General features: G+C 39.0%; 1 protein-coding gene across 1 annotated transcript in view; it reads right to left on the reverse strand.

Annotated features, from left to right (window-relative positions):
* Positions 1–22574, reverse strand: part of LOC129280924 (uncharacterized) — a 299775-nt gene that overhangs the window by 126764 nt on the left and 150437 nt on the right. Inside the window, exons 132-157 of the mRNA XM_064112511.1 lie at positions 20899–21219; positions 20243–20357; positions 19524–19741; positions 18542–18859; positions 17814–17980; positions 17276–17435; positions 16480–16696; positions 15713–15945; positions 15278–15511; positions 14864–15010; positions 13925–14350; positions 13330–13650; positions 12619–12733; positions 11798–12015; positions 10846–11163; positions 9905–10071; positions 9538–9697; positions 8829–9054; positions 7959–8191; positions 7102–7146; positions 4375–4608; positions 3469–3615; positions 2600–2788; positions 1438–1674; positions 721–1041; positions 254–368 (exon numbers count right to left, since the gene is read on the reverse strand). Of these exons, the coding sequence (XP_063968581.1) occupies positions 254–368; positions 721–1041; positions 1438–1674; positions 2600–2788; positions 3469–3615; positions 4375–4608; positions 7102–7146; positions 7959–8191; positions 8829–9054; positions 9538–9697; positions 9905–10071; positions 10846–11163; positions 11798–12015; positions 12619–12733; positions 13330–13650; positions 13925–14350; positions 14864–15010; positions 15278–15511; positions 15713–15945; positions 16480–16696; positions 17276–17435; positions 17814–17980; positions 18542–18859; positions 19524–19741; positions 20243–20357; positions 20899–21219 (5602 nt within the window). The remainder of the gene's footprint in view (positions 1–253; positions 369–720; positions 1042–1437; positions 1675–2599; positions 2789–3468; positions 3616–4374; positions 4609–7101; positions 7147–7958; positions 8192–8828; positions 9055–9537; positions 9698–9904; positions 10072–10845; positions 11164–11797; positions 12016–12618; positions 12734–13329; positions 13651–13924; positions 14351–14863; positions 15011–15277; positions 15512–15712; positions 15946–16479; positions 16697–17275; positions 17436–17813; positions 17981–18541; positions 18860–19523; positions 19742–20242; positions 20358–20898; positions 21220–22574) is intronic.

Raw genomic sequence — 22574 nt, forward strand, 5'->3', positions numbered from 1 at the left:
AAAAAATGTTTAAAAATTTTATGAAAATCATGATCAGTAAGTACTTTTTTTTTTTTTTTTGGGGGGGTCCAATTTGAGTTGAAAAAAAATAAAGTCAGCAGGTTTTACCTACATGTAGGTCAGTCAGGTTATGGCAAACAACTTTATTTTCTATCCTCATATACATACATGTACATGTCCAACAATTTCTACATTAAATAATTTATCCATTTACTTATCCCGGTGGTTTCACATAGTGACATCTGTGACCTACCAATTGTCTTGTTGATCTCGGGCTGGAGTTCAGGTTTGGAATCGGCCAGGTTCCTGCCTGCCTCCTTGGTCCTCTCGATGTCCTTCAGATGGAAGGCAGTCTCGTCACGGAGAACCTGAAAGAATAGACAAAACAACCATTGTAATAAGCAAGGCTTTTAGCACTTACATGTAGCTCTCCATGGCAAAGCTACATTGTATATCAATGAAGAAAAGTGAGATGAAAGTGAAATCATTACTCATACAATCATAGCATAATAATTATGTTACCAATTAGCAAAACAGGTAGCTTTCCTCTCAAAAACATTTGTTTCTCTTCACACAAAAAATAGGCTAATGTATCCTCTCTATTACTAATAGTTGTATCTCAAAGGGTACACATTTATTTCAAGGCTAGCCTTTTGTAACCCATGAGAGACAACAGTGTTTTTCAGTTTGATCCCCATTGAAGACGAAGATGTATTTCACCTTGAGCCTGTCGATTTGCTTCTGCACGGTTGCAGGATCAGCTCCAATGGCCTCCTTCTGGAGAGCCTTCAGCGATCCCTCCGCATCCTGGAGCCAGATTCCTAGACTGTCCGCAACGTCCTGGAACTTCTGTTGCTTCTCCACCACATCCCTGAGGGCGCTGGTGGTCTCCACGGCCTTGCCCTTGAGACGGTCATAGCGGGTTGAGATCTTGGCCAGCTTGTCACGGATGATGTTACTCTCAGGGTTTTCGGTGAAGTTGCGGTTGAACTGGCGCGGGAGGGCCGCATCGCGGAAGACGGCGAGGTCTTGAGCGTAGACCTGATGGCAATAGAGTGTGAAGTAATAATTCATTACATATGAATTTTCATTTACCATGTTAGATATGAAATGTCTGTAATGCAAGTATAAAGAATCTCATGTCCAAATTCACATCTAATGTAAAGGCTACAGCTACATAGTAAGCTTAATTCTATCAGGGCAACAATTTTTGGATTAGCTGTTTGAATTAAAAGTCCAAGTCTTACATGAAAAGTGAAATATCTAAATGAAGGACACTTTTCACCTTGAGCCCACCTCACACATGTATGTAACTTTACTTCCGAGTGAATGCAAAGAGTTACATCAATGATCTGCAAACTCTTAACCAAAGTTCTTTAACAAAGAAAACAATCAGAATAAAGACAAAGATTCAATCAGATCTCTCTGCAACATTACCTTTGCTGACTCCAGGAACTTCTGGCCACCCTTGACCACAAACTTGATATCCGCAGCGTGAGCGATGACATCCTCAGAGAAGCCACGCATGGTGTTGTACTGCTTGCGGATCGCCTCAGGCTCCATCTGAGACTGTCTCAGGGTGTTGTCCAGGGTGCGTTCAGCACCGTCCAACCACTTCTCAAAGTCACCAACCTCGCTCTCCAGAAGTGGAAGGTCCTCGTTGGAGAATCGAAGCTGCAATCAGAACAAACATTATATGAGGTTTGAGTGGTACATGTACCTTCATTGCTTGGCATCCACTTGTTTTATCTACCATTCTTTTGCTTTCTGTCCTATCCTTTGAATAAAAATACGTCCCCCCTCCATTTGGACACTTTCCCCTAATTCTCTCTTTCAACTAGATACAAGGACTTCTAGTCTAGTTAACTTATAACAGTTGTCAGTGGAAATAACCAATTATTTGTTTCATAAAATGCACCCAGGGGCCTGTCTTACATCTATGGAAAGGGAGTACCCTCGACATCTAAGACGAACATGCCCATTCAATTTTTTTTTACTGAAATATGATGTATACTCATTACTCATGCATCCATCATCATCAATAGACAAATCAGTCTACTCCTCATTGTGTCCGAAGGGATTTAGAAAGTTTACGACACTGATGGATTTCTATACTTAAAGGTAAATTCCAGTTCTGGTAACGATCTCAAAATGACTTTTTACAGAATCTAATATAATGACCACCCAAGTGTCTGTTTGTATGAATAAAAAATATGTGCCAAAGGATTCTGGAATAAATTGTGTAATTGCTGAGATATAAGCAAAATAAGCGCGGATTCGGTCACTTCCGTCGGGTCTTTATTCCAGCAATTATAATACACTGTCCCACGTGTGCCTATCTGTGTTGGCGATCTTCAGTGTGATCGCATTTCAGCTTAGATTTTATGATTTCACAAAGTTCAGTTTATGTAACTGTACCAGATCTAGATCCACGATGATATAGTCATACTTAACCTTGGTTTTACAGACTTTCTCACGAAATTAGTGTTTTACTGCAACTACTACATGTATCATTTAGCTTTAAGGCTACATGTAATTGGATCAATCACAACTGTTTGTCGGACAAGGCTCATGCCAAGAGTTTTGTATCCATTCCTACCTTGTTGGTCCTGTTGAGAGACTCGGTTGTGACAGCATCGTATCGGTTCCTGAGGTCTGTCTGCTTCTCACTGAGTTTGGTCTGATCTTCTGGTCTAAGACTCTGGGAGTGTTGACGGATCAGGGACTGGGTCTCCTGGAGAGCCTGCAGGACTGGGGTCTTGTGGTTCTGGATCTCATCATGGATGGCCTAGGAAAAGAACAAGTATGCTGTTAATTTATGTGATGTTTCTCTTCTACGAATTAATCATTTGGTCTGGTCTTTGTAAATGTTGATGGATCAGGGACTGGGTCTCCTGGAGAGCCTGCAGGACTGGAGTCTTGTGGTTCTAGATCTCATCATGGATGGCCTAAGAACAAATACACTGTACATGTATGTTGTAAATTTATGTGATTTTTCTATACTATGAATTAATCATTTGGTCTGGACTTCTGGTCTAAGACTTTGGGAATGGTGACGGATCAGGGACTGGGTCTGCTGAAGAGCCTGCAGGACTGGGTCTTGTTCTTCTGGATCTCTTCATGGATAGCCTAATGAAAGACCAAATATGTTGTTGATTTATGTGATTTTTCTCTATCATTAATGTACCTTGTTAAAAGTCTGTACCCCATTTTTTTAGCATGAATGCCGCTGTACAGGCTTTTCTGCGTTTTCAATTGTTTTGTCTATGACAAGGTGTGAGAATTGGTAATGAAAGGCTACTTGCGGGATTCTCGCACAAAAAACGCGGCACTGACTTTTAACAAGGTAGCTAATTAATCATTTGGAAAATATAAATGGCAATGTAATCCAACTAAAATTCATCACACATCAAGAGTGAATGTTAGAGTTCATCCTTTTAATAATCATCAAGTTTGTAGTACACATACCTTGTGTTCTACTTCTTGCTGTGCGAGAGGTTTTGATTCCTCGGTGAACGGCTGTCCCGAGCCCAACCTCTTTTCAATGATCGGAATCCATTCAAGTTCATCATCCAAGGCTTGTATCGTGGCCTGCAACAGCTCATCTACTGCAACCTAAAAAAATATTTTTAAAAATGAAGATAAGCATACTGTCAACAATGGGCTAACATACATGTACATGTACTGTAAGTTTCAATGATTCAAGTATACAAAATATTTACAATATTTCAGAACATCTACATGTACTTTCAGTCAGCCATATTTATTGATACAAATCTCATAATTTGTACATGCACATGGATTACTTCATATCTCCTATAGATGTACATGTAGATGTAAATCATGTATGTAGCTGAGTTTAAAAAAAAACCCAAATCAACCTTTTCTCTAAAATCTACATGTATGGCAAAATATGTACAAAAATCTAGTAAACAATCAAATTAAATGTATCTCTGTATATTATACATGTACATGTACATCCAATAGTCTGAAGTAGTACAATATCCCTGCAGTATGCAAGGGTCTTTTTTAACTAACAAATAGCTACATGTAGGTCATCACTTATATTTAAGTACCTGCTACTGTATTTCCACCAAAACTAATTTGCATTCAAAGACTTTTAAATTTGATTCTTAAAGATGGATGCTTTCCAAAAAGGCATGTTCATCTACATGTAAAGAGCATAATAAAAATGTGATTTAATCAAATGAAGTACATGTACATGTATTAGACAGTTTAGAATAGTAGAATCCAGAACTTGCACAGGTATCCCATTGATAAGGATAACAGTCATACGATTCCTTAAGAATTCCGCAACTTTTATGAAGTAGTCCCGACTGGGTCTAACAGAAGAGGACTAGAGATCTTTCTCACCTGGTCAGATTCCTCGCTCTTCAGGAGGTCCAGGACCTGGGTAGCTTCCTTGAGCCAATCGTTGGACTTGAGCGAGGCCTGTTCGTAGGATGACCTGAGGTTGGAGGTCAAACCTTTGAGCTTGTTCTGCAGGTTGGGGTGGAGCCTGTCACGATGGTCCCGGAGGAACTGCTCGGCGCTGTGCACAACCTCCAGGATGACTGGGCGGTGGTCGGCCACCTCCGCATGGATGGGCTGTGGGTTCGGAGAAACGATGGCAGTGAGAAAGTGCTTTTGTCGGCCGACACATATTTCATGCAGAGAAGTGGGTCCGTGCCCACTTTTATATAAGTTTGTGAGATGTTTCTATAATCACCTGTCTCTTTTTTCTCATTACAAAAATATCAATCACAGAAAGATTTGGAGGATTCCTTATAATCAAATTCATTAGTTTACGGTATGGTCTTCAGTAATAATATTATCCTATTGTTGATCAGTCTTTATTAAGGACAGAGGTAGGAAATATACAGGAATTCAAGTCAATTAGCCCTGGAAAGTGTGTATGTCATAAAAGAGAACTTTTTTTTATTTGCTATTGGAATCAATGATTATAGATTACATAATTAGGAGCATGAAACATAGAATACATGTATATGATCAATCTTGTGATTAGTTGTTTATTAAAGTCTACAGTAAACCATGTCCAAACACCTCTGATGATCGGAAATTATTGATTTCAGGGTCCTCAAGTTAGAATTACATGTAATAAAACATAGCACCACTTCAGACTTTTTCCAATTGATACATGTCACCAATTATGTACTGTATATGCATTGCTTCTTTACATTTCCACTAAAATGATTTTGCTTTAATTTAAATTCAATTTTCAATTTCATAGAAGGTGGTAGAAGAAATGTATACATTTTGAAAGATGAATGCTTTTTATAACTGAGAAAACATGTATCTGCATGTGCATATGGAGAGTTTCACATGATTTTTTTTATCAAGAAATATATTTTAAAGCAACCTTTCATTGACAAATCATGGGGAAATCAAGGCTTATCTCAGAACAGAGAAGGGATTCAAGTCTTTCACTCGGCTGCATGCCTGGGGGTGTTATGTAATACATGTAGACGCCGGCATGTCTGGGAGGTTTTTCGGAGAGCAATAGTTAGTAGACTAACCAACCAGAAGTAAACTGCATGTTTTCACTTTGAAAAATGTAACTTCACAGAGGTTATTTACTTTGGTTTAGCAATCAAGAGACCTGCTATGAGTCTATAGGAATTGGGATTGTTGGAAACTGGAGCTGCGATGATCCGAAATAAATAACCATCACGAGTTTGGTCAAATTCGTGCTGTCCGAACTTTTATCGCATTAGTCCGACGGGCGCTCATGACAGACGGATTATATTATGCAAGTCAATTGGCCTTTTGCAAATTTCGTATTGATTCAATTTCCCCATGATTTGTCAGTGGCTGGGCCCTTTAAGTGTAGTTTGTTACTGTACAGTACATGTACATATATGTATGTAACAATGTTTACTAAAATTCAAACCGGGAAATGAAAGGTTACATTCATGTTTGAATAAAATTGTAGTTTGATCTTGTGGAACAGTTTTGGTGATTATTCAAGAGATGAGGGGATAAAATACATATTTGATTGAAAACGGGCTGAATGTTGTATATCCAAATGTATGAGAATATGGAAATTTGTTCTTCTGTGGTTAATGTTTTAAATAGATATATTTTTCTAATAAACAGTAAATATGATTGATTCAAAATCACACATGATTAATAATGTGTATACCAATTTCTAAAGAAAATAAAGAAGCTAATAATCAGTAATGGCAACAGGAATAAGTTTTCAGACTATTGAAAATACATTATAAGGTCATGAACATGATAAGAGAATTTTAAATTACATGTAAGGGTTAATCATGCAAACAGGATAAGGATTACATAAGGGATAAGGAATACGTTCAGATGTATACATATCTGTTCTACATTTATTGTGCCAAATTTGATTGTGAGCCTGGGGAATTTCAATTTTTTTCAGAATGACTGATAAACTACATGTTTGTGATGCACAAAGAAGGAGGTAAATAAAGATAAATTCAAATGAATTCAAATAAATGTCTCCTAAAGCCTGTCTAAAGTATTGGCATTGAGTCGGAAATGTGAATGATGCTTGAATATCATCGAAAATTACAATATTACAATTTAAGATTAATTTTAGATGGAGGGGGTGAAAATACTAATATTAAATTCATTAAAAATTAAAAATTAAATTTACAAGAAATTATATTTAAAAAAACTCCAGTATGCACACAAATTTGTTACCTCCTCTCTCATTTTTTTTTTTTTTTTTGGGGGGGTGAATCAGTAATAAATCACGCGCATTTCAGCATGTGCAGTGAAAACTTTGTTTGAGACCATTTTTTTAATGGCATGTGCTTTCTTTGTGTGTGTGATTTTTCTGCTTGAATGCTTGCATAGTATTGGCAGTACCCTAAATTTCTAAACAAGTAAGAACGAACAAGAGTGCAATAAATAAAAATAAATAACAGGTATAAAAACACACCCTCTTGCTAATAAACGTACAGATATGAATATGGGAATACAAAGTAGATATATAAAGTGTATTATGTACATGTACAATGTATTCTTTTAATAGAATGTACATGTGCATTAATGGATATGGATAGGTTTTAATACTTATAAACAAGATCAAATAAAATTTATAACCTGAACTTTTGTTACAATCAACTGCAATTCAAAACGTTCATAAGACTGTGGAGAGAAAAACAGGAAGGAACATTTCAAGGTAAAAAGCTTTCTTTCATCCCTAAGTTTCATAATTTTGTCAGCTGTTATGAATGTTCCTATAAGTACAAAAATGGTAATTAACAATGTCTAATCCAAATCTATTTGTATTCTAATTACAGCAGCGACGGGGCGTTCATACAAATGAGTCATGTGTATGAACGCCCTGTTTATTTAGATAAAAACAATCTACAGAATGGACCATACTGTGATTATACTTTTATTATTAACCCACCCCTCCCTTACAAAAAATTTAATCCTTCGAAAGTAACAGACAAAAACCTCGCTACATGTACAGTACATCTGTTTTCTCTAATACGTATATCTTATCGTCACTAGGCGTAGGAACAGCTTATGAAAATCTCAATGCAGAAAAGGGGTGGAAAGATATTTTTCTCAGCCAGTGAGTGACTTTAACTGCTTACAAAATTCAGATCACTTCATGGCACTGTCTTACAAAGAGTTGCGATCGATCCAATCAATCGTAACTCTATGGAAATCCATCAATGTCATAATTTATTTTGCAGGAAATTTACTCAATGTCTTTGTAAGCAAATAAAAGCACACTGAACTTGCAAGAAAAGGATGAGTGCATGAATATACAGCATATCTAGAAAATATTTTGAACCAACGTGCATTTCAGATGTTGAGGTTGATGGCTTTCCATAGTTGCTATTGATTGGATCGATCGCAACTCTTTGTAAGACGGGGCCCATAAGGCACTCTTATATAGTGAGAAAAAGCTCTTGAAAATGACACAACCCCAACCAGCTTCTCACCTTGAAAACATCCAGTTCTCGGACCAACGGCTGGAGCTCTCTGCTTGTCGGCTTGGTATCGGTCAGTCGGGCCTCGATCTGGTTGACCCACTCTTGAAGGTTCTGGAGAGAGTCGACCTTGTCGGCACAGAGGCGTACGATGCGGAGGTCCTCCAGGGCATCCGCAAGGCGTCGGTTGAGCTCATCATAGCGCTTGTTGGTGACTTCCAGTTCCTTCTCGACTTCTGTGTCATCTGTTGGGGAAGGGATTGAAAACAGAATTAGTAAACTGAAATGAATTGAATTGAATGAATTGTTCATTTACATAAAATTGGCAAGGAATTACATGTAACACTTGATTATCCTTTAGCCTTGGATGTTGCAGATGAGTTGTACATGTAGGTAGCCCTTATCAAATTACATAAGGAATATGAAGTGGTCATTGGCAAACAATGACCATCACTTACAGTATTGTAAAAATTCCCCTTCTCCTAATAATAAACATTACCACCTCTATCATCATGATCAGCATCCTCCTCATCAATATCACCCTCATCTTTATCAATACCATCATCCTCATAATCAATCATCTTTATTATCATTAATACCACCATCATCATCATCCTGCTCTTTGCCAATATCATCACCATTAAAAACATCATCAATACCATAATCACCACCATCATCATTGTCATGATCATCACCATCTTCACCATCATCATCACCACCATCATAAACACTTTCATCATAGTCATTATCATCACCACGATCATCATCATCGTCAATACCATCATCCTCATAATCATCACCATCCACCATCATCATCATCACCATCCACCACCATCATCATCCTCTTCGTCATATCACCCTTATCCGCTTCATCATCCTTACCTTCTAGGAGAGTCTTATCAGTCTCATCTCTTCCGCCGGCCCTCTTGGTCTTTGGCTTCTGTGGAGTCCACTCCGTCTGGAGGGTGGCACCAATCTGGGAGGACCAGTAGTGACGTCTGCTGTCCAGCGGGTGCATGATGTCACGGATCAGGTTGTCAAGGGCGGAGCCCACCTTGTTCACCTCCACAATCTTGGGGCGGTAGTCGGTGATCTCTCGCTGAAGAGGCTGAGGAGTCAATAGGAGTCAAAAGGTTTAATTCATTTTGCATATTATCACAATCTCTTTGGAAGTTTGTAGTTTCAATATTACATTATTGTACACAATGTGATATATTGCACAGAGTTACAACTAATAAATGATTTTAAAGTTTTGTGCCCGTGTTTGAAAAACGGCATGTATGAAATGTACACGTAATGTTTTTATTTTTTTGTTAGAAAGTAACGCATAGTGTACATGTGTAATTTCTCAATCCTACATGTACCTACAGCATACAGTGTAATACATGTATATATTTATCAAACAAATGTGTCGTTATAAATCTTGTCATATTTAAGTAAATGGGACAAAGAATCGATGTTATTACGTATCTGATGTCTCTCAAATCTCTTTGATCAATCACTATTTTGAAAACAAATTTTGCAATTCTATTATTCTTGGAAAACAGTGAATACAGTATGTCTCCAATGGCAGATGACAAATTAAGCCAACCTTGAGATGCTGTATTTGAAGGTCAACTGCCTGAATATCTTGTACTTCCAGGTCAAGCTTGCCCAGCTTGTCTTCCATGTTGTCAAGCCAGTAGTTGACATCGTTGGCGCGGCTGTCGTACCGTCGGGTCGCAACCTGGCGATCTTCCAATTGTTGTACCCTGAGTCAAATAACAAAATAAAATTTTGGAAATCAAACAGGAAAATTTTTCTTTCAAATTCATGACAAAAGCTACAAAATACAGTAATTTACAGAAAGTTGAATCACTCAGACCCTAGAAATGTTCTGTACAATCTTTTGTAATACTGAATTCTACATATATTAATGACCATATAATATGGCAAAAAAATTAGAACAATCCTCTTACCGTTTGGCAACAACATCCTCAAGACTTGTCCAGTTTTGGTCAAGATTGGTGAGAACTGCAGAGACAAAGGAAGTGTCCCCAGCCTTGGGATGGCTGATGAGTTCTTCACCTAGGGCGTGGACGGCCTGGCACTCAGGACGATGAGCATCAACGTCCTGGATGATCTCCTGTAAGACATGAGAGCAAGACAGAATACAGTTAAACCTGATTGAGCAACCACTCAGGGATGCCACTAAGAATTGATTAACTCTTTGTTCGTTGGGCCATGAACCCCTTTGTGCTGGATAATTTACAGGGAGGGAAACAACGCATTGTTTCTTTGAGCATAAAATTGCGAAGTTCGCGTGGCACTGACTGTGCATTGGTGATAGGTACACGTGGAAAGAATTAAAAAGTCTAGAATGACCCTTTTTCCTACATGTACATGAAAAAGGTTTTTGACCAGAAATACATTAAGGAAGTCTGAAAAGTTGCATCTCTGAACCACCTGACAGCAGTGAATACATGTAGTACGACCATCTGTCTATGCAGACCACAAGGTTAAGTTTTCTTTGAATCATTTTCCCATAGTCACATGTACTGTATCACAGGAATTTGATCATAAAGACCCCTTGCTCATAAAGACTGCTCTTCTTGTTTCCTTGGTCTTTAAATGCAGGTCTCGCTTTATTTAGTAAGGCCCATCTTAGAGGCCAACTAATACTGGCAACTGAAATCGTTATTATGTGTAGATGGATAAAAACCAATCCTTCAATCATGTTGCCACAAAATCAGAATGTACAATATTTACATTTTCTGCAGCAAAGTGATTGTATCATGCATTCAGATGTTTTAGATAGCTACAATTGAATTACTTGAATATCAGTCTCACAGTGCACATGAATACATTCAAACTTTCATTCCCATAAAACCCATAGTAAAAACAAACTCGATAGCCATACCTTGATAGCGGTCTCTACTTCCGGGATCTCTCTGTCGTTGAAGTCGCCGGACTCTAGGGTCTCCAGGAGAGGCATAAGCCACTCCTCCAGGTCATCCAGCTTCAGCTCCAGCTGCACAAGGTTCCCTGAGAGGCCCTGGAGGTTCTCTCCATGCTCCTTGAGGGAGCCGGTCAGCTGACCGAAGCGGGCGTCAAAGTCGTTCATCTTGTCCTGGTAGATGGCTCGCTCCTCGGGGGCAAAGTTTCGAAGGGCAGAGTTGGTGGCCCGGAAGACAGATTCGATTGTGGGCCGGTGGTTTTCGATCTCCTTCTCCAGAAGCTTCACAAAAATAAAGAGGATAGCATTGTAAAGATTTGTATTTTGAACAAAAAGAGAAATAAAATGTGACCAAACAAGAAGATACGTAGTATTGCTGGTATAGCTATGGTCATACTTTAAAGTCACCTTCATTATTTTTGTGAAAGATATCATGCTAGTATCAGATATTTCCTCATTATTATATTGATCCCACCGCTGCCACCATAATTAAAGGAGAGACACATGTACTGCATTCTTTAGCTTTGTTCATATCTGATGCAACAAAGATCATCCAGTAGTACAGACTTCAGTAATGGCACTAAAACTGGCACATTAACATCCATCATAAGCTCTCTCCCTCAATTGCAAAACTCTTTGTCGTGCAATCGATCGGTTCATAGATTTTTTGTTTGCATCTAGGAGAGAAGAAAATGATTCCTACCTCTGCAAAATTTGTCTTTCTGCTTGCAATGCCAGATACTTTTTTTATGAGATATGTGGTTGAAATTTGTTTCTAAACTTTGTTTCATAAGAGGAGAACTGTTGCTCAGTTTGTATCTAAAATTTGTGTCATATGAGACCAACTAGCAATGACGTCTAAACAAACTAAACCTTCCTTTTACAGGAAGCGGGCACAAGAGATTTCAATGATTACCCTATATTCCTGTAGGTTCTCAACCAATGGCTCCTTCTTGACCACAATCACTGTTCCCTTCATCATCCTCATCAATGTCTTCTCCTTGTCTTCCAGCCATCGCAGGAGAGCATCAAGGCTATCCTGGACGGACTGAGAGTCGGCCAGTGCCTTACGCAGCGCCCTCATCCTGTCCGCCAGCTCTCCCTCAAGCTCATGGTAGCGTCTCACCGCATCATCTGTTTGGAGAAATATCACAAAGAATTAAGATCGTCTTTTATAGCACTACTAGGGAGCAGTCGATGAAAGGACTTTTCGGATGATTAATCTAGCAATGTCTGTTTTATCTGACAGTTACCATACATGTAGTTAAAGTTTCTCAGCCAATCTTAATCAAGGACAGTTGTCAGATCTGACAACTTGCCAAACAACAAATGTTGATGAAACACTTTCCAGGACTCACCGGATGTCGGCCAAGTCATTAGGCAACCCCATCATCCTATTGATAAAGTATCTCTTCTTCAAATTTTTTTTAGTGTCTCACCACAAATTGTATCACAAATATCAGATATTGTACCGTACTATCCTCAAGAGTGCAATGTGTAACAGATGGAACTGAAAGGACCCAGTAACAAAGCTTAGCAATTTATCATACAATTGATCCTACACTATAATCAATGCAATCAAAATCAATTTCAGAGCTATGATCGCTCTTGAACTTAATGTTATGGGGCCCAGGTATATTTACAAGCTGTATTCACAATGCTGTATATGAAATTATGCATGACTTTACTGGTGACACAACATTTTTGCTTCAGAGCAGTTTGACCGTACACACTGACCTGTAGCCTGGTTGACCTCAGGTTCGGTGGCAGGCTGAAGGTCAATCAGATCTTCTCCCGTTGACTTGACATCATCGACATCACGGCCATGGAGGACAACATCATCATGGAGAGTCTGGATGATTTGAACACAGAGCCATAAAAGGTGTCAATGAATCTCATTGGATAAATGTACTTATGGAAAATTTCAAGATAGTAAAGCTTAAGTCCCAATATCTGTAGCAAAGGTCATTTAATTAAATGAAAATATTCAGTTGATTCAAGTTCAATTGCAACTCAACTCTCTTTCAACCCCCATTATGCTTAATTTGGCAAATCCCACTTGATATGCAATTGATCGAAAGTTGCTTGCATTGGTCAATGAGGAGTAGAGGTGGTATGGATCACCGGACAAATTCCGAAACTATGAACCATGATGTTCTGTACATGTTCAATGAAGAAGTACCTCAGGAGAGAGTTCCATGGATGGACTTATTAGATATTTTATCCAAAAAGAATGTTTGTCCGAAAGTTACATGTACCATATGAAATCAAGGAAAGCAGTAAGATCTGACAATTTGTCTGACAAAAAGAAGTTGATGAAATATTCTCCCGGCAACTACATGGCCTCGTTGAAGTGCCAATCACAAACTCAGATTTTCAATGGCCTTCTCAATTAATTATGACTCTTCTGCAGCCCATCCTAGAATCACAAAACAGAGTTTGTCATACCTTGAGAGTATCGATCTGTTTCTGGATGTTGATCGGCTCTGAGGCAATCGGTTCCTGAAGGAGAGCATCCAGGCTCTCCCTGGCATCATTCAACCAGCCATCGGTCGATGTGAGGTTCTTGTTGTACCGACGGTGGCAGTCTACAAGATCCGAAAGCTCTGAGGTCAGGTCATTGGTCTTCAGCTTGAGGGCATTGTAGCGGTCATTGCTCTTGCCCAGGTGGTCCCGGATGACATTGGTCTCAGGTTCTTCACTGAAGTTAGCATTGAAGTCTCTAGGCAAGGCTGACTTGCGATAATCAGCTAGCTCTTCTTTGTACACCTAAGGATTAGGAAACAACAAATATTATGAATAGAAATATATTCTCTCCTGTAGGTATAAGATATATACATTATATATTTCTTTTACATTAAATCAATCTACATGTTTGTAATAGAAGATATCCTCAAATGATATTGAATTGTCATATTGATTTTGTGAAAGAGTATCATGATTCCATCATTATAATAGAGAGTTTCTATAGAGGAGGCTCCTTCAGGAAACAGCATTCACTCGTGAATCTCCCAACTCCAAGCTCTGGAATAAGGAACCCTACCTTGGCATTGTCCAGGAACTTGTTTCCTGTCTTGGTGATGTACTTCAGATCAGCCCCTTGAGTCACAACCTCCTTCTCAAAGGTCTTCATATCCGCAAGGCTCTTCTCCAACTCTTCTAAAGTCTTGGGTACAGCACGTCTCTTGGATTCCACTGACCTCTCTGCATTCGTCAGCCAGTCATCAAACTCGCTGATGTCTCCATCGTAGCGCCCGATGTCCTCCGCCGAGGATCCGAGCTTGGTGTTGCGGGTGTAGGACTGGACAACAGCGTTATCGAAGCGTGTCTTGAGGTCACTGGCTGTGTTCTTGAGCTTGAAGGCATCAGCATCCCTGAGCCGGCTACTGTACTGATCTACAAGCTGGGTGGCAGTGTGGACGGCTTCCATTACAGGCTGTTGGCGGCTGAGGATCTCTTCATGAAGAACCTGGAAAAACAGAAAGAGGTATATTAATGGATACCAGATTAAACTACGATTGGTCTGAAACTACTATAAGATCTAGAGTTCATACTAATGAAAGATACCAAGCAAGCTCTTTCATATGTTTTGTCTGCGGATCTTTCACATCCCACTATCACGTAAACCAGTTTACTACTGAATTCTGTTATTATTAGTTCTAGCAAGTGATCATTTAACACCCTTGGAAATCAAGTATTGGATCACAATAGAATGGACAACTGAGCACACACTTGTACATCTATGTATATATGGAAATTATTGAGACAACATCCACATCTACACAGATGACTTTTTGTTACTTATATGTATGTCAACATCAGCAAATCAATATTTCACATTTGAAGACTGTTGTAAGTCTCATTGATGTACATGTACATGTACCACTATTTATTCATTCATTTCAATGGTTGTATAGATGAAAAGGTGTGTACACATGAAAATTTAGCAAAGAATTTGCCGTCCGAACTGGAAAATGCCTACCTTATGCTGCGAGGCTTGCTGATTGAGTGGTTTGGTTTCCTCCTTGATGGGTTGTTCGGATCCTAGACGTCTCTCAATATCAGAAACCCAGTCAAGGAGCTTGACATTGGAGCCAAGGGCATCGTTGAACAGCTGCCTGACACGCATCTGAATAAATGGGACCATGGACAGTATATTATATATTGTGCCAACAAATCTAGGGAGCCATATCTCCCAGCTCTTGCTTCTTTGGACTCCCGACCGTTTTTATTTTGTATTCTTTTGGTGTATTGTTCTTTGAATATTAATGTAAATTTGTCCTGTTTTTTAAAGATGAAGGATTTCAGTAGCTTTAGCTGTTATTGCAAATTTGTTATCATAAATAGTATTACAGTCTGTGACAGACCCTGAAGGAAAACAAATATCTGGACTAACCTCTTCTGAGATCTCAAACTCCAGGTTATCAATATTAGCCTTGGTGTCTCCGTCAATCTTAGCAGCCTTGTTCTCGACGGTATCAAAGTACGTACGGAGTTCATCTGTCTTGCGTTGGAGCTCCTCTTGTTGTTCTGGAAGCAGACGGTCCTGGTTCTCTCTGGCAAACTGTTCACCTGTTACAATCGTCTCAAGGATGGCTGGCTTGTTGGTGTTGACGCTGCCCTCAAAGTCCTGTATGGATGAAGTGAAATAAACTGTACATGTAGGATGATGTGGCATTAAGTACCTTTTGGTTCAAAATGTCTCTTTACGTCAATGAATATTGTTGTCTATCTACATCATCTCTGCTACAAGAAATTTCCTGGTTCATGTGAACTGAGTTTTATCAAGTGAGAATGAGTAATGCCAATAAGAAGCAGAAAACTACCCTACCTTGAACTTGTCAAACTCCGCCTTGAGTTTTTCAAGATCCCGACTGGTTGGCTTGAGTTTCATCAGCTTGCTGTCTGCGTTGGCACACCAGTCCAGACGGTTGTTGACATCACCAAGACGGTCCAGGAACAGATGGGCAAGGTCAATGTCATCCTGCCGATCCTTGATGCGGATCTTGAGGCCATCGTAACGGCGGTTGACATCACCAAGCTGGCGCTTGATGTCGCTGTCTTCTGTAAGACCGATGGAGGAAATTTGAGAAGCTGGTTAACGAGTTTCATCCTATCACCTACCTCTTCACCATGCAATCACCATAAAATCTACACTTCATGTTATTCTGCAATTTCAGTACCATCAACAGTGTCCCCATCAAAAGAGGGAAGGGGCACATTTACCTCACATTTATCAATTGCCTTACCCACCCCCCTCCACTTTGCATGATTCAGTGCACCAACTCTCCCCCTCCACTTGCTTCTTTTACATCTCCTTTGGCCATCCCCTCTCCTAAAGCCACCCAACTCAAAAGTCCTTCTTACATGTAAAACATGCCCTTCATCCCTCTTCAGAGCATGGCCATACCAACAAATCTACTTTGTCAACTACATGTACATGTATAATGTATAATGTCCCATAGTTTACAATGATAAGGTATTTTTTCCTATAATTTTCTCATACGTGCCACCATAGAAACTTCTGTTAAAGATTGGCATGCAGACGTCAAAAGAATTTGGTCTTAAAAACTTTGTAGCCTCAGGAATCTTCTTTACCTGTTGGTTCTTGGTACGTGCTGCGCTCCAGGGTGTCCTTGATCTGCTGCTGGACTATCTGGTCTCCAGAAAGACCTGTGCTGAGCTGCAGAGACTTGTAGTGAGGTGTGGACTTCACCGGTGCTTCTAGCTCCCTGAGCAGGGTGTCCAGGTTGTTACCGACCTTGTTCAGTTCGTCCATGGTGGGCTTGTAAGCTGTGACCTCCAGCTGGAAAGGCTGGGAGATGAACATGGAGAGAAAATGGATTAAGAATTTGAATTCTGCACAATTGGTCATCTATGGAAACTTTAGTGAATGGATCACATTGTTCTCCTGAAGGAATCACCCTAAGCTCCAACGATCCTCATTCTCGTCAACATCAGCTTTCATCCATAGCCTCAGAAATAATCTTTACCATCTACTTTTTCAATTCACTACCCATTCTTTCTGATCTGAACATCCTCCTCCTCCTAATCATGATCATCGTCACCATCAACGTTTAACACTTTATCAACACCACAATCACAATTATCATCATTGCCATTATCATCATGATTATTATCATCACCATAAATACATGTACTGTATCATCATATTTTCCAAAACTATCATCCCCATCACCACTACCACTATCACCATCATCATCAGTGACCACCAACATTATCATCCTCATTTTGACCAATAGCACAAGTGTACATGTACATGATTCCTCTCTTATCAGAAGTCGAACAACACAACTACATCTGTGCATATCCACTATTGATACTATCAAGTTGATACATTTTCAAAAAGTAATCCTTCTCAGTCGATCCTCACCTTGATCTCCTTCTCCTGCCTGGATAGCATCCTTGAATCCATGGCAACGGGTTGGAGTTGACTAAGGGTCCTCTCCTTGGTGGTGATCCAGGTGTTGGTGTCCCGGTAGCCGGTGTTGTACTTGTTCGTTGCTTGCTGCTTCTGGGTCAGCTGCTTCTTCCTGCAAGGATTTCAAAGAAAGTTAATTTCTCTACAATAGGGATGGAAAAGCTATCTGCGAATGTGGGAAGGACCAGATGCGACATCTTTCGGTCTGCCCCCGCCTACAAAGGCTTTGCACTGCCAAAGATCTTCGAACACCAAAACCAGATGTTGTTCCTACCACTGGACAGGACTTGTTTAGAGTTAATTCCTCAACGTAAACACTTAAAATATTATCCATTATCAAGTCACCCAGCATAACTTAAAGGAACAGCACAATTTCACAATTCAAACTTTTGGCCTGAAATATTGGGTTTCCCTGACATCTTCTTCCTAAATTCTATTATTTTTTTTTTCCAATTTCTGAATCGCAAAAAAGTGGGGATTCTAAACATACCTAAGATCTTTGAGATCCTGGAGGTCCTTCCAGTTCTTGTCCACATTGGCAAGTACTGCGTTGACATAGCTGGTATCCTTGGCCTTGGTCTTATTGACGATCTCTTCACCTAGCTCATGGACAAGCTTGTACTGTGGTCTGTGAGCCTCAATCTGGGTGTTCATGTCCTACAGAATATACAGAAGTGTAAAAGGTTGTGTGGCATACCACATGTTACATTACATACAGTACTTTACATATCATTTCAATTTATTTTGTTCCAATCAAATTCATTTCACCTCATTTAAATTGAATTCATTTTATTCACTTCATTGCATTTGATTTCACTTTAATTTGTTTCAATTAAAATCATTTAAATTTATGTCAATTCATTTAAAATTCAATACATCTCATTCCATTGCATTTCATTGTAATACAATTTAATTCCAAAATTGAATTTACATCAATTCAGTTTCAATCCATTTCAACTCAGATAATTGCATTCCATTTCAATACATTTCAACCCTTTTTCATTGCAAATTCAATTTATTTCAGATCATTCCAATTAATTTTAATTCAGTTCAATTCATTCCATTTCAAAACATTCCAATGCATTTTACTGAAATTTATTAAAAATTCAGTTTCAATATTTCAATTCAATTATTTTCATTTCAATAACTTTCAATTCATCTCAATTCAATTCAATTTGTTTCAATTCAGTTTCAACTCTTTAAATTCAATTCACTTACATTGAGCTTCTTGCCCAGTTGGTTCATATCCATTCTCATTAGATCCTTAGCCTCAAGGGTCTCCAAGCCAGGGATCACAAAGTCCTCCAGGTTGTCGACCTCCTTCTCAAAGTCGGAAAGTTTATCGTTGAGGAGTTGGAGATCTTCCCCGTGCTTCCCAGTGACATCACTGATGACATCATAGCGCTTCTGGATGCTGTCGACCTTTGATTGGATGTTGCGAGCTTCCTCGGGCTCGCTGTTGAGGAGGACTTCGTCAGCTGCTTTCACGACGGACTCAACGGCTGGCTGGTGTGCTACGATGTCAGTGTTGATGACCTGGGATTTAAAGAAAAATGAAGGAAATTGATAAAAACTGACTTGCATGACTTCATATGAATGAGGAAATGATTCAATACTGACTTGAATGAGAATTTAACTCTGGCATTTTAAAAAAGGTACTTTCATTAAACAACGTGTGCAACTGGCTGACATTGAAACAATAATGATCAATTTTAAACTTTCAAAATGGGTTGAATTTCAGTTCATAAAAATATCTCATATAAATACATGTAATCAGGGATTCAAACTTATACTGTGAAAATGATGCTGGGAACCTGCTGTAGTTGCAAAATGATTATAATGTTGTTGTTTTTTGTTTATTATTATTAATTTTGTTCAGTCTTTTGGGGGAAAAAAATTGGGTAAAAACACCAAACATGTATATAAACAGAATGTGTTCACTTCTTTGGTTGCCATTCTCATTTAAAATGATAAATATTTTGTAAGAAATACAAGACATTTCTTTTAAAAATAATCAATTACTTTTGGTTTATGTATGCATTTTTCATTCATAATTTTATATGAGTACACGTATTTGTTTCTTTGTAAAGCACTGTGATACAGTCAATGTGAAGAGTGTTATATAAATACATGAACCAATATTGTACTGTATTGTATAATTTCTTGAAAATGGGGAAAAAAATAAGGAGATTCCACCCACCATCTGTTCCTCCATGTTCTGGACCAGAGGCTCCTTCTTAGCGATGATGATGGTCCCACGGTCCATCTTGGTGACATCCCTCTCGGCCTGGTCAAGCCATCGGAGCAGGGCATCCAAGGACCCCTGGAGACCCTGGGCAGTGGCCAGAGCCGTGTTCAGCTTGGTCAGGAGATCCGCGATGTGGGCCAGGAGAGCCTGGTAGCGCTCGTTGCTTTCATCTGGAAAATATGTAAGAGTGGAAGGTTAAATGAATAGTATGACGATCATGTTCAGAAAGATATACATATTTAAAGAAATAGGGTGGTGTTTCCTATAGCCATTCATTAGTTACGTACATCTTCACGAAAGACTGGTGACCTTTTCCATATAGTTAACTTGGCACTTGAGAACATGTTCCAGTCATGCATAAAGTTGTGTTTAACTTTACACACAGATTCATGAAACACGCACCGGGGGGGGGGGCATTTCATGAGGCTGTTTGTAGGTTATGCAGGACTTTGCACAAGACTGGCAACCATTCCTTAAGCTGGATGAGATACTTAATCATTTGAAATCCCATCAGTTTCAGTTGAAATCCCATCTTTTAGACTTTGTTGCTGTTGTTGTTCACCATTAAGCATTTGAATCATTATCTTTTTACGCACCCTTATATCAATGGCAATGGGATACACAATCTAATTATTGTGTTTATTCTCATCATATCAAATTTGATCATATACCTTTGGTGTCATCCACATTTGGTTTGAGTTCTGGTTGGGCGTCGACCAGCTCGTTTCCTGTCGACTTCACCCTCTCAAGATCCCGACCATGGGCGATCACGTCATCGTTGAAGTCCTGTCAGATGCAAGGATTTATCAAGAAAATATCAGCTTTGGGAAGGATGGCACTAATCTAGAGGCAAACTCTATGTTCTTCACTTTGTTTTCTTTATTCATTATTCCTTTTCATTCATTACTGTATTATTCTATTAATTTCCATCTTAGAATCAAGAACAAGCACTTCAATGGATATTTCAGTCTCAGCAGGCAATTATAGCACAGATATCAATGCTTTAATAACTACTGGATTGGATTGGATGGCCATGAAGCACTACCATCAGGGATGCCAGTCAATTTACTAATTTTGCATGAAAAGTCCAAACGTGCTGAAAAATAAAAAGCCTGAGACTGTCTGAGATGGGAAGATGTCAGGACCGAACATTACAAAAAAAAGCCTGGAGTGGAAGATTTCAGAAGCTGAAATCAGGCAAAAGCATGAAATGAAAATAAGTCAAGACCTGATACCAGGCAAAATCCTGAAGTGGGAAGTTGTGTTACCTGATATCAAGCAAAAGCCTGAAGACTGGACATTCTATAGCACAAACTGACTGTCTTACCTTGACCCTATCGATCTGCTTCATGATGGAGACGGGTTCCGTTCCAACCGGTTCCTTCTCCAGGACGCCCAGCTTCTTTTCCGCATCGCCGCACCATCCGTTGAACCCATCAACAGCAGAGTTGTACTTCTCGTGCTTGTCGACAAGATCCCTGAGGTGCTCGCCGAGCTGTCCTGAGGTTGTCTTTAGGGTGTCCATCTTGTCGTTGATGGTGGAGATGCGGTTCCGCATCACCTCAGGTTCCGGGTTCTCCTGGAAGTTGCGGGTGAAGGTGCGTGGGAGCACCGTGTTCCTGAAGTCAGTAAGGGTGTCTTTATATGCCTGTTTTATGGATGAGGGTAGGTGGAGAATGCAGATGTACAGAGATTATGAAGACTTCTGATGAGTTATTTCTGCATTAATGTGTATCTCAACTAAATTCAATATTGCAAGAATGTTACAAATGCATGTATGTTAGCTAAAATATGCTATAAAAGACATGGAACAAACAATAGAAAATAATTATTATTCGCTCTAAGAAACCAACATTCATTTGAGTAACACTGTATCTTCAAACATCTTTAAACTGAATATAAATATTTCATCTTGATTTATGAAGCAACGAAAGGTAAATTTGTGCAGTGTTGAATACAAGACTTTCTGGTTCAGCAAAAATTCATGATGACATATTGACATCAAACTCAAAACTTAATTGCAGATTTTAAATATATTTGACCACAGGCCAAAGGAAACTAAAATTCATATTTCACATCGATATCAGTAGCGAAATCTTTTCAGGGGTACTGTACTTGCAACAAGAGTTACATGTATAATCAAACACAACTTCAAATATTAATCACAACACAATTTTTGCCCAATCAAGAGCTCATATTTCCAACCTTCTGCATGATTTTTTCAAGTGCATTTACATGAAAATGCAACTCTTTTTGCAACATGCCCCAAATTTATGTGTACTCACCACGCAACACAGGTACATGTACAGCAGACATACGTACAGTAAACAACAATTACACTGTTAAAGGAGACGTCCATCCCAACAAAAAGTTGATATGAATAAAAAGAAAAAAAAATCTTTTTGCGTCTGATTTTGATGATATTTTCAGGTTATGCTTGTTGGATTTTCTCTTCCAATTCAAATCAACTTTTTGTTGGGGTGGACTTGACCTTTAACTTTTTTTACCACAGTTTACACACAATACACACCTACCCATGCAGACATGCAAGTAAATGTAATTTCCTCAGTCATAATGTAGGATCACAAATTCACAACTTTGGTAAAGTTATAATTTTGAGGAGAAACCTGATTGTTCGTACATGTAGGTCATCAAGGTTTTATTAATTACATCAATGTGGAATTTTCTCATGCAAGGTAATCCTCGATTAAATCAACAATAACCAACAGTTCCTGCATGTACATGAAGCAAACGACATGAATTTGCCATTCACTTTGTGCGCTGAGCAAGATATTATACTTCTTATTCCGTGATGTGTGACCCAACCACTCCAGTCGACTCGTACCGTAACTAGTGCTACATGTAGTTTGGTCGCATCTGCTTTCGCACCACCTTCTCAATCAATTCTTCTTCTTACATTTTGAGGAGGAATCCTCGTAAATATTGATACTTGTGTTATCACCCTTGATGTATATTATTCTTACCTTCAAGCCATCGATAGTT

The sequence above is a fragment of the Lytechinus pictus genome, chromosome 17 (genome assembly GCF_037042905.1).
Source record: "Lytechinus pictus isolate F3 Inbred chromosome 17, Lp3.0, whole genome shotgun sequence".
Classification (NCBI taxonomy): Eukaryota; Metazoa; Echinodermata; class Echinoidea; order Temnopleuroida; family Toxopneustidae; genus Lytechinus; species Lytechinus pictus.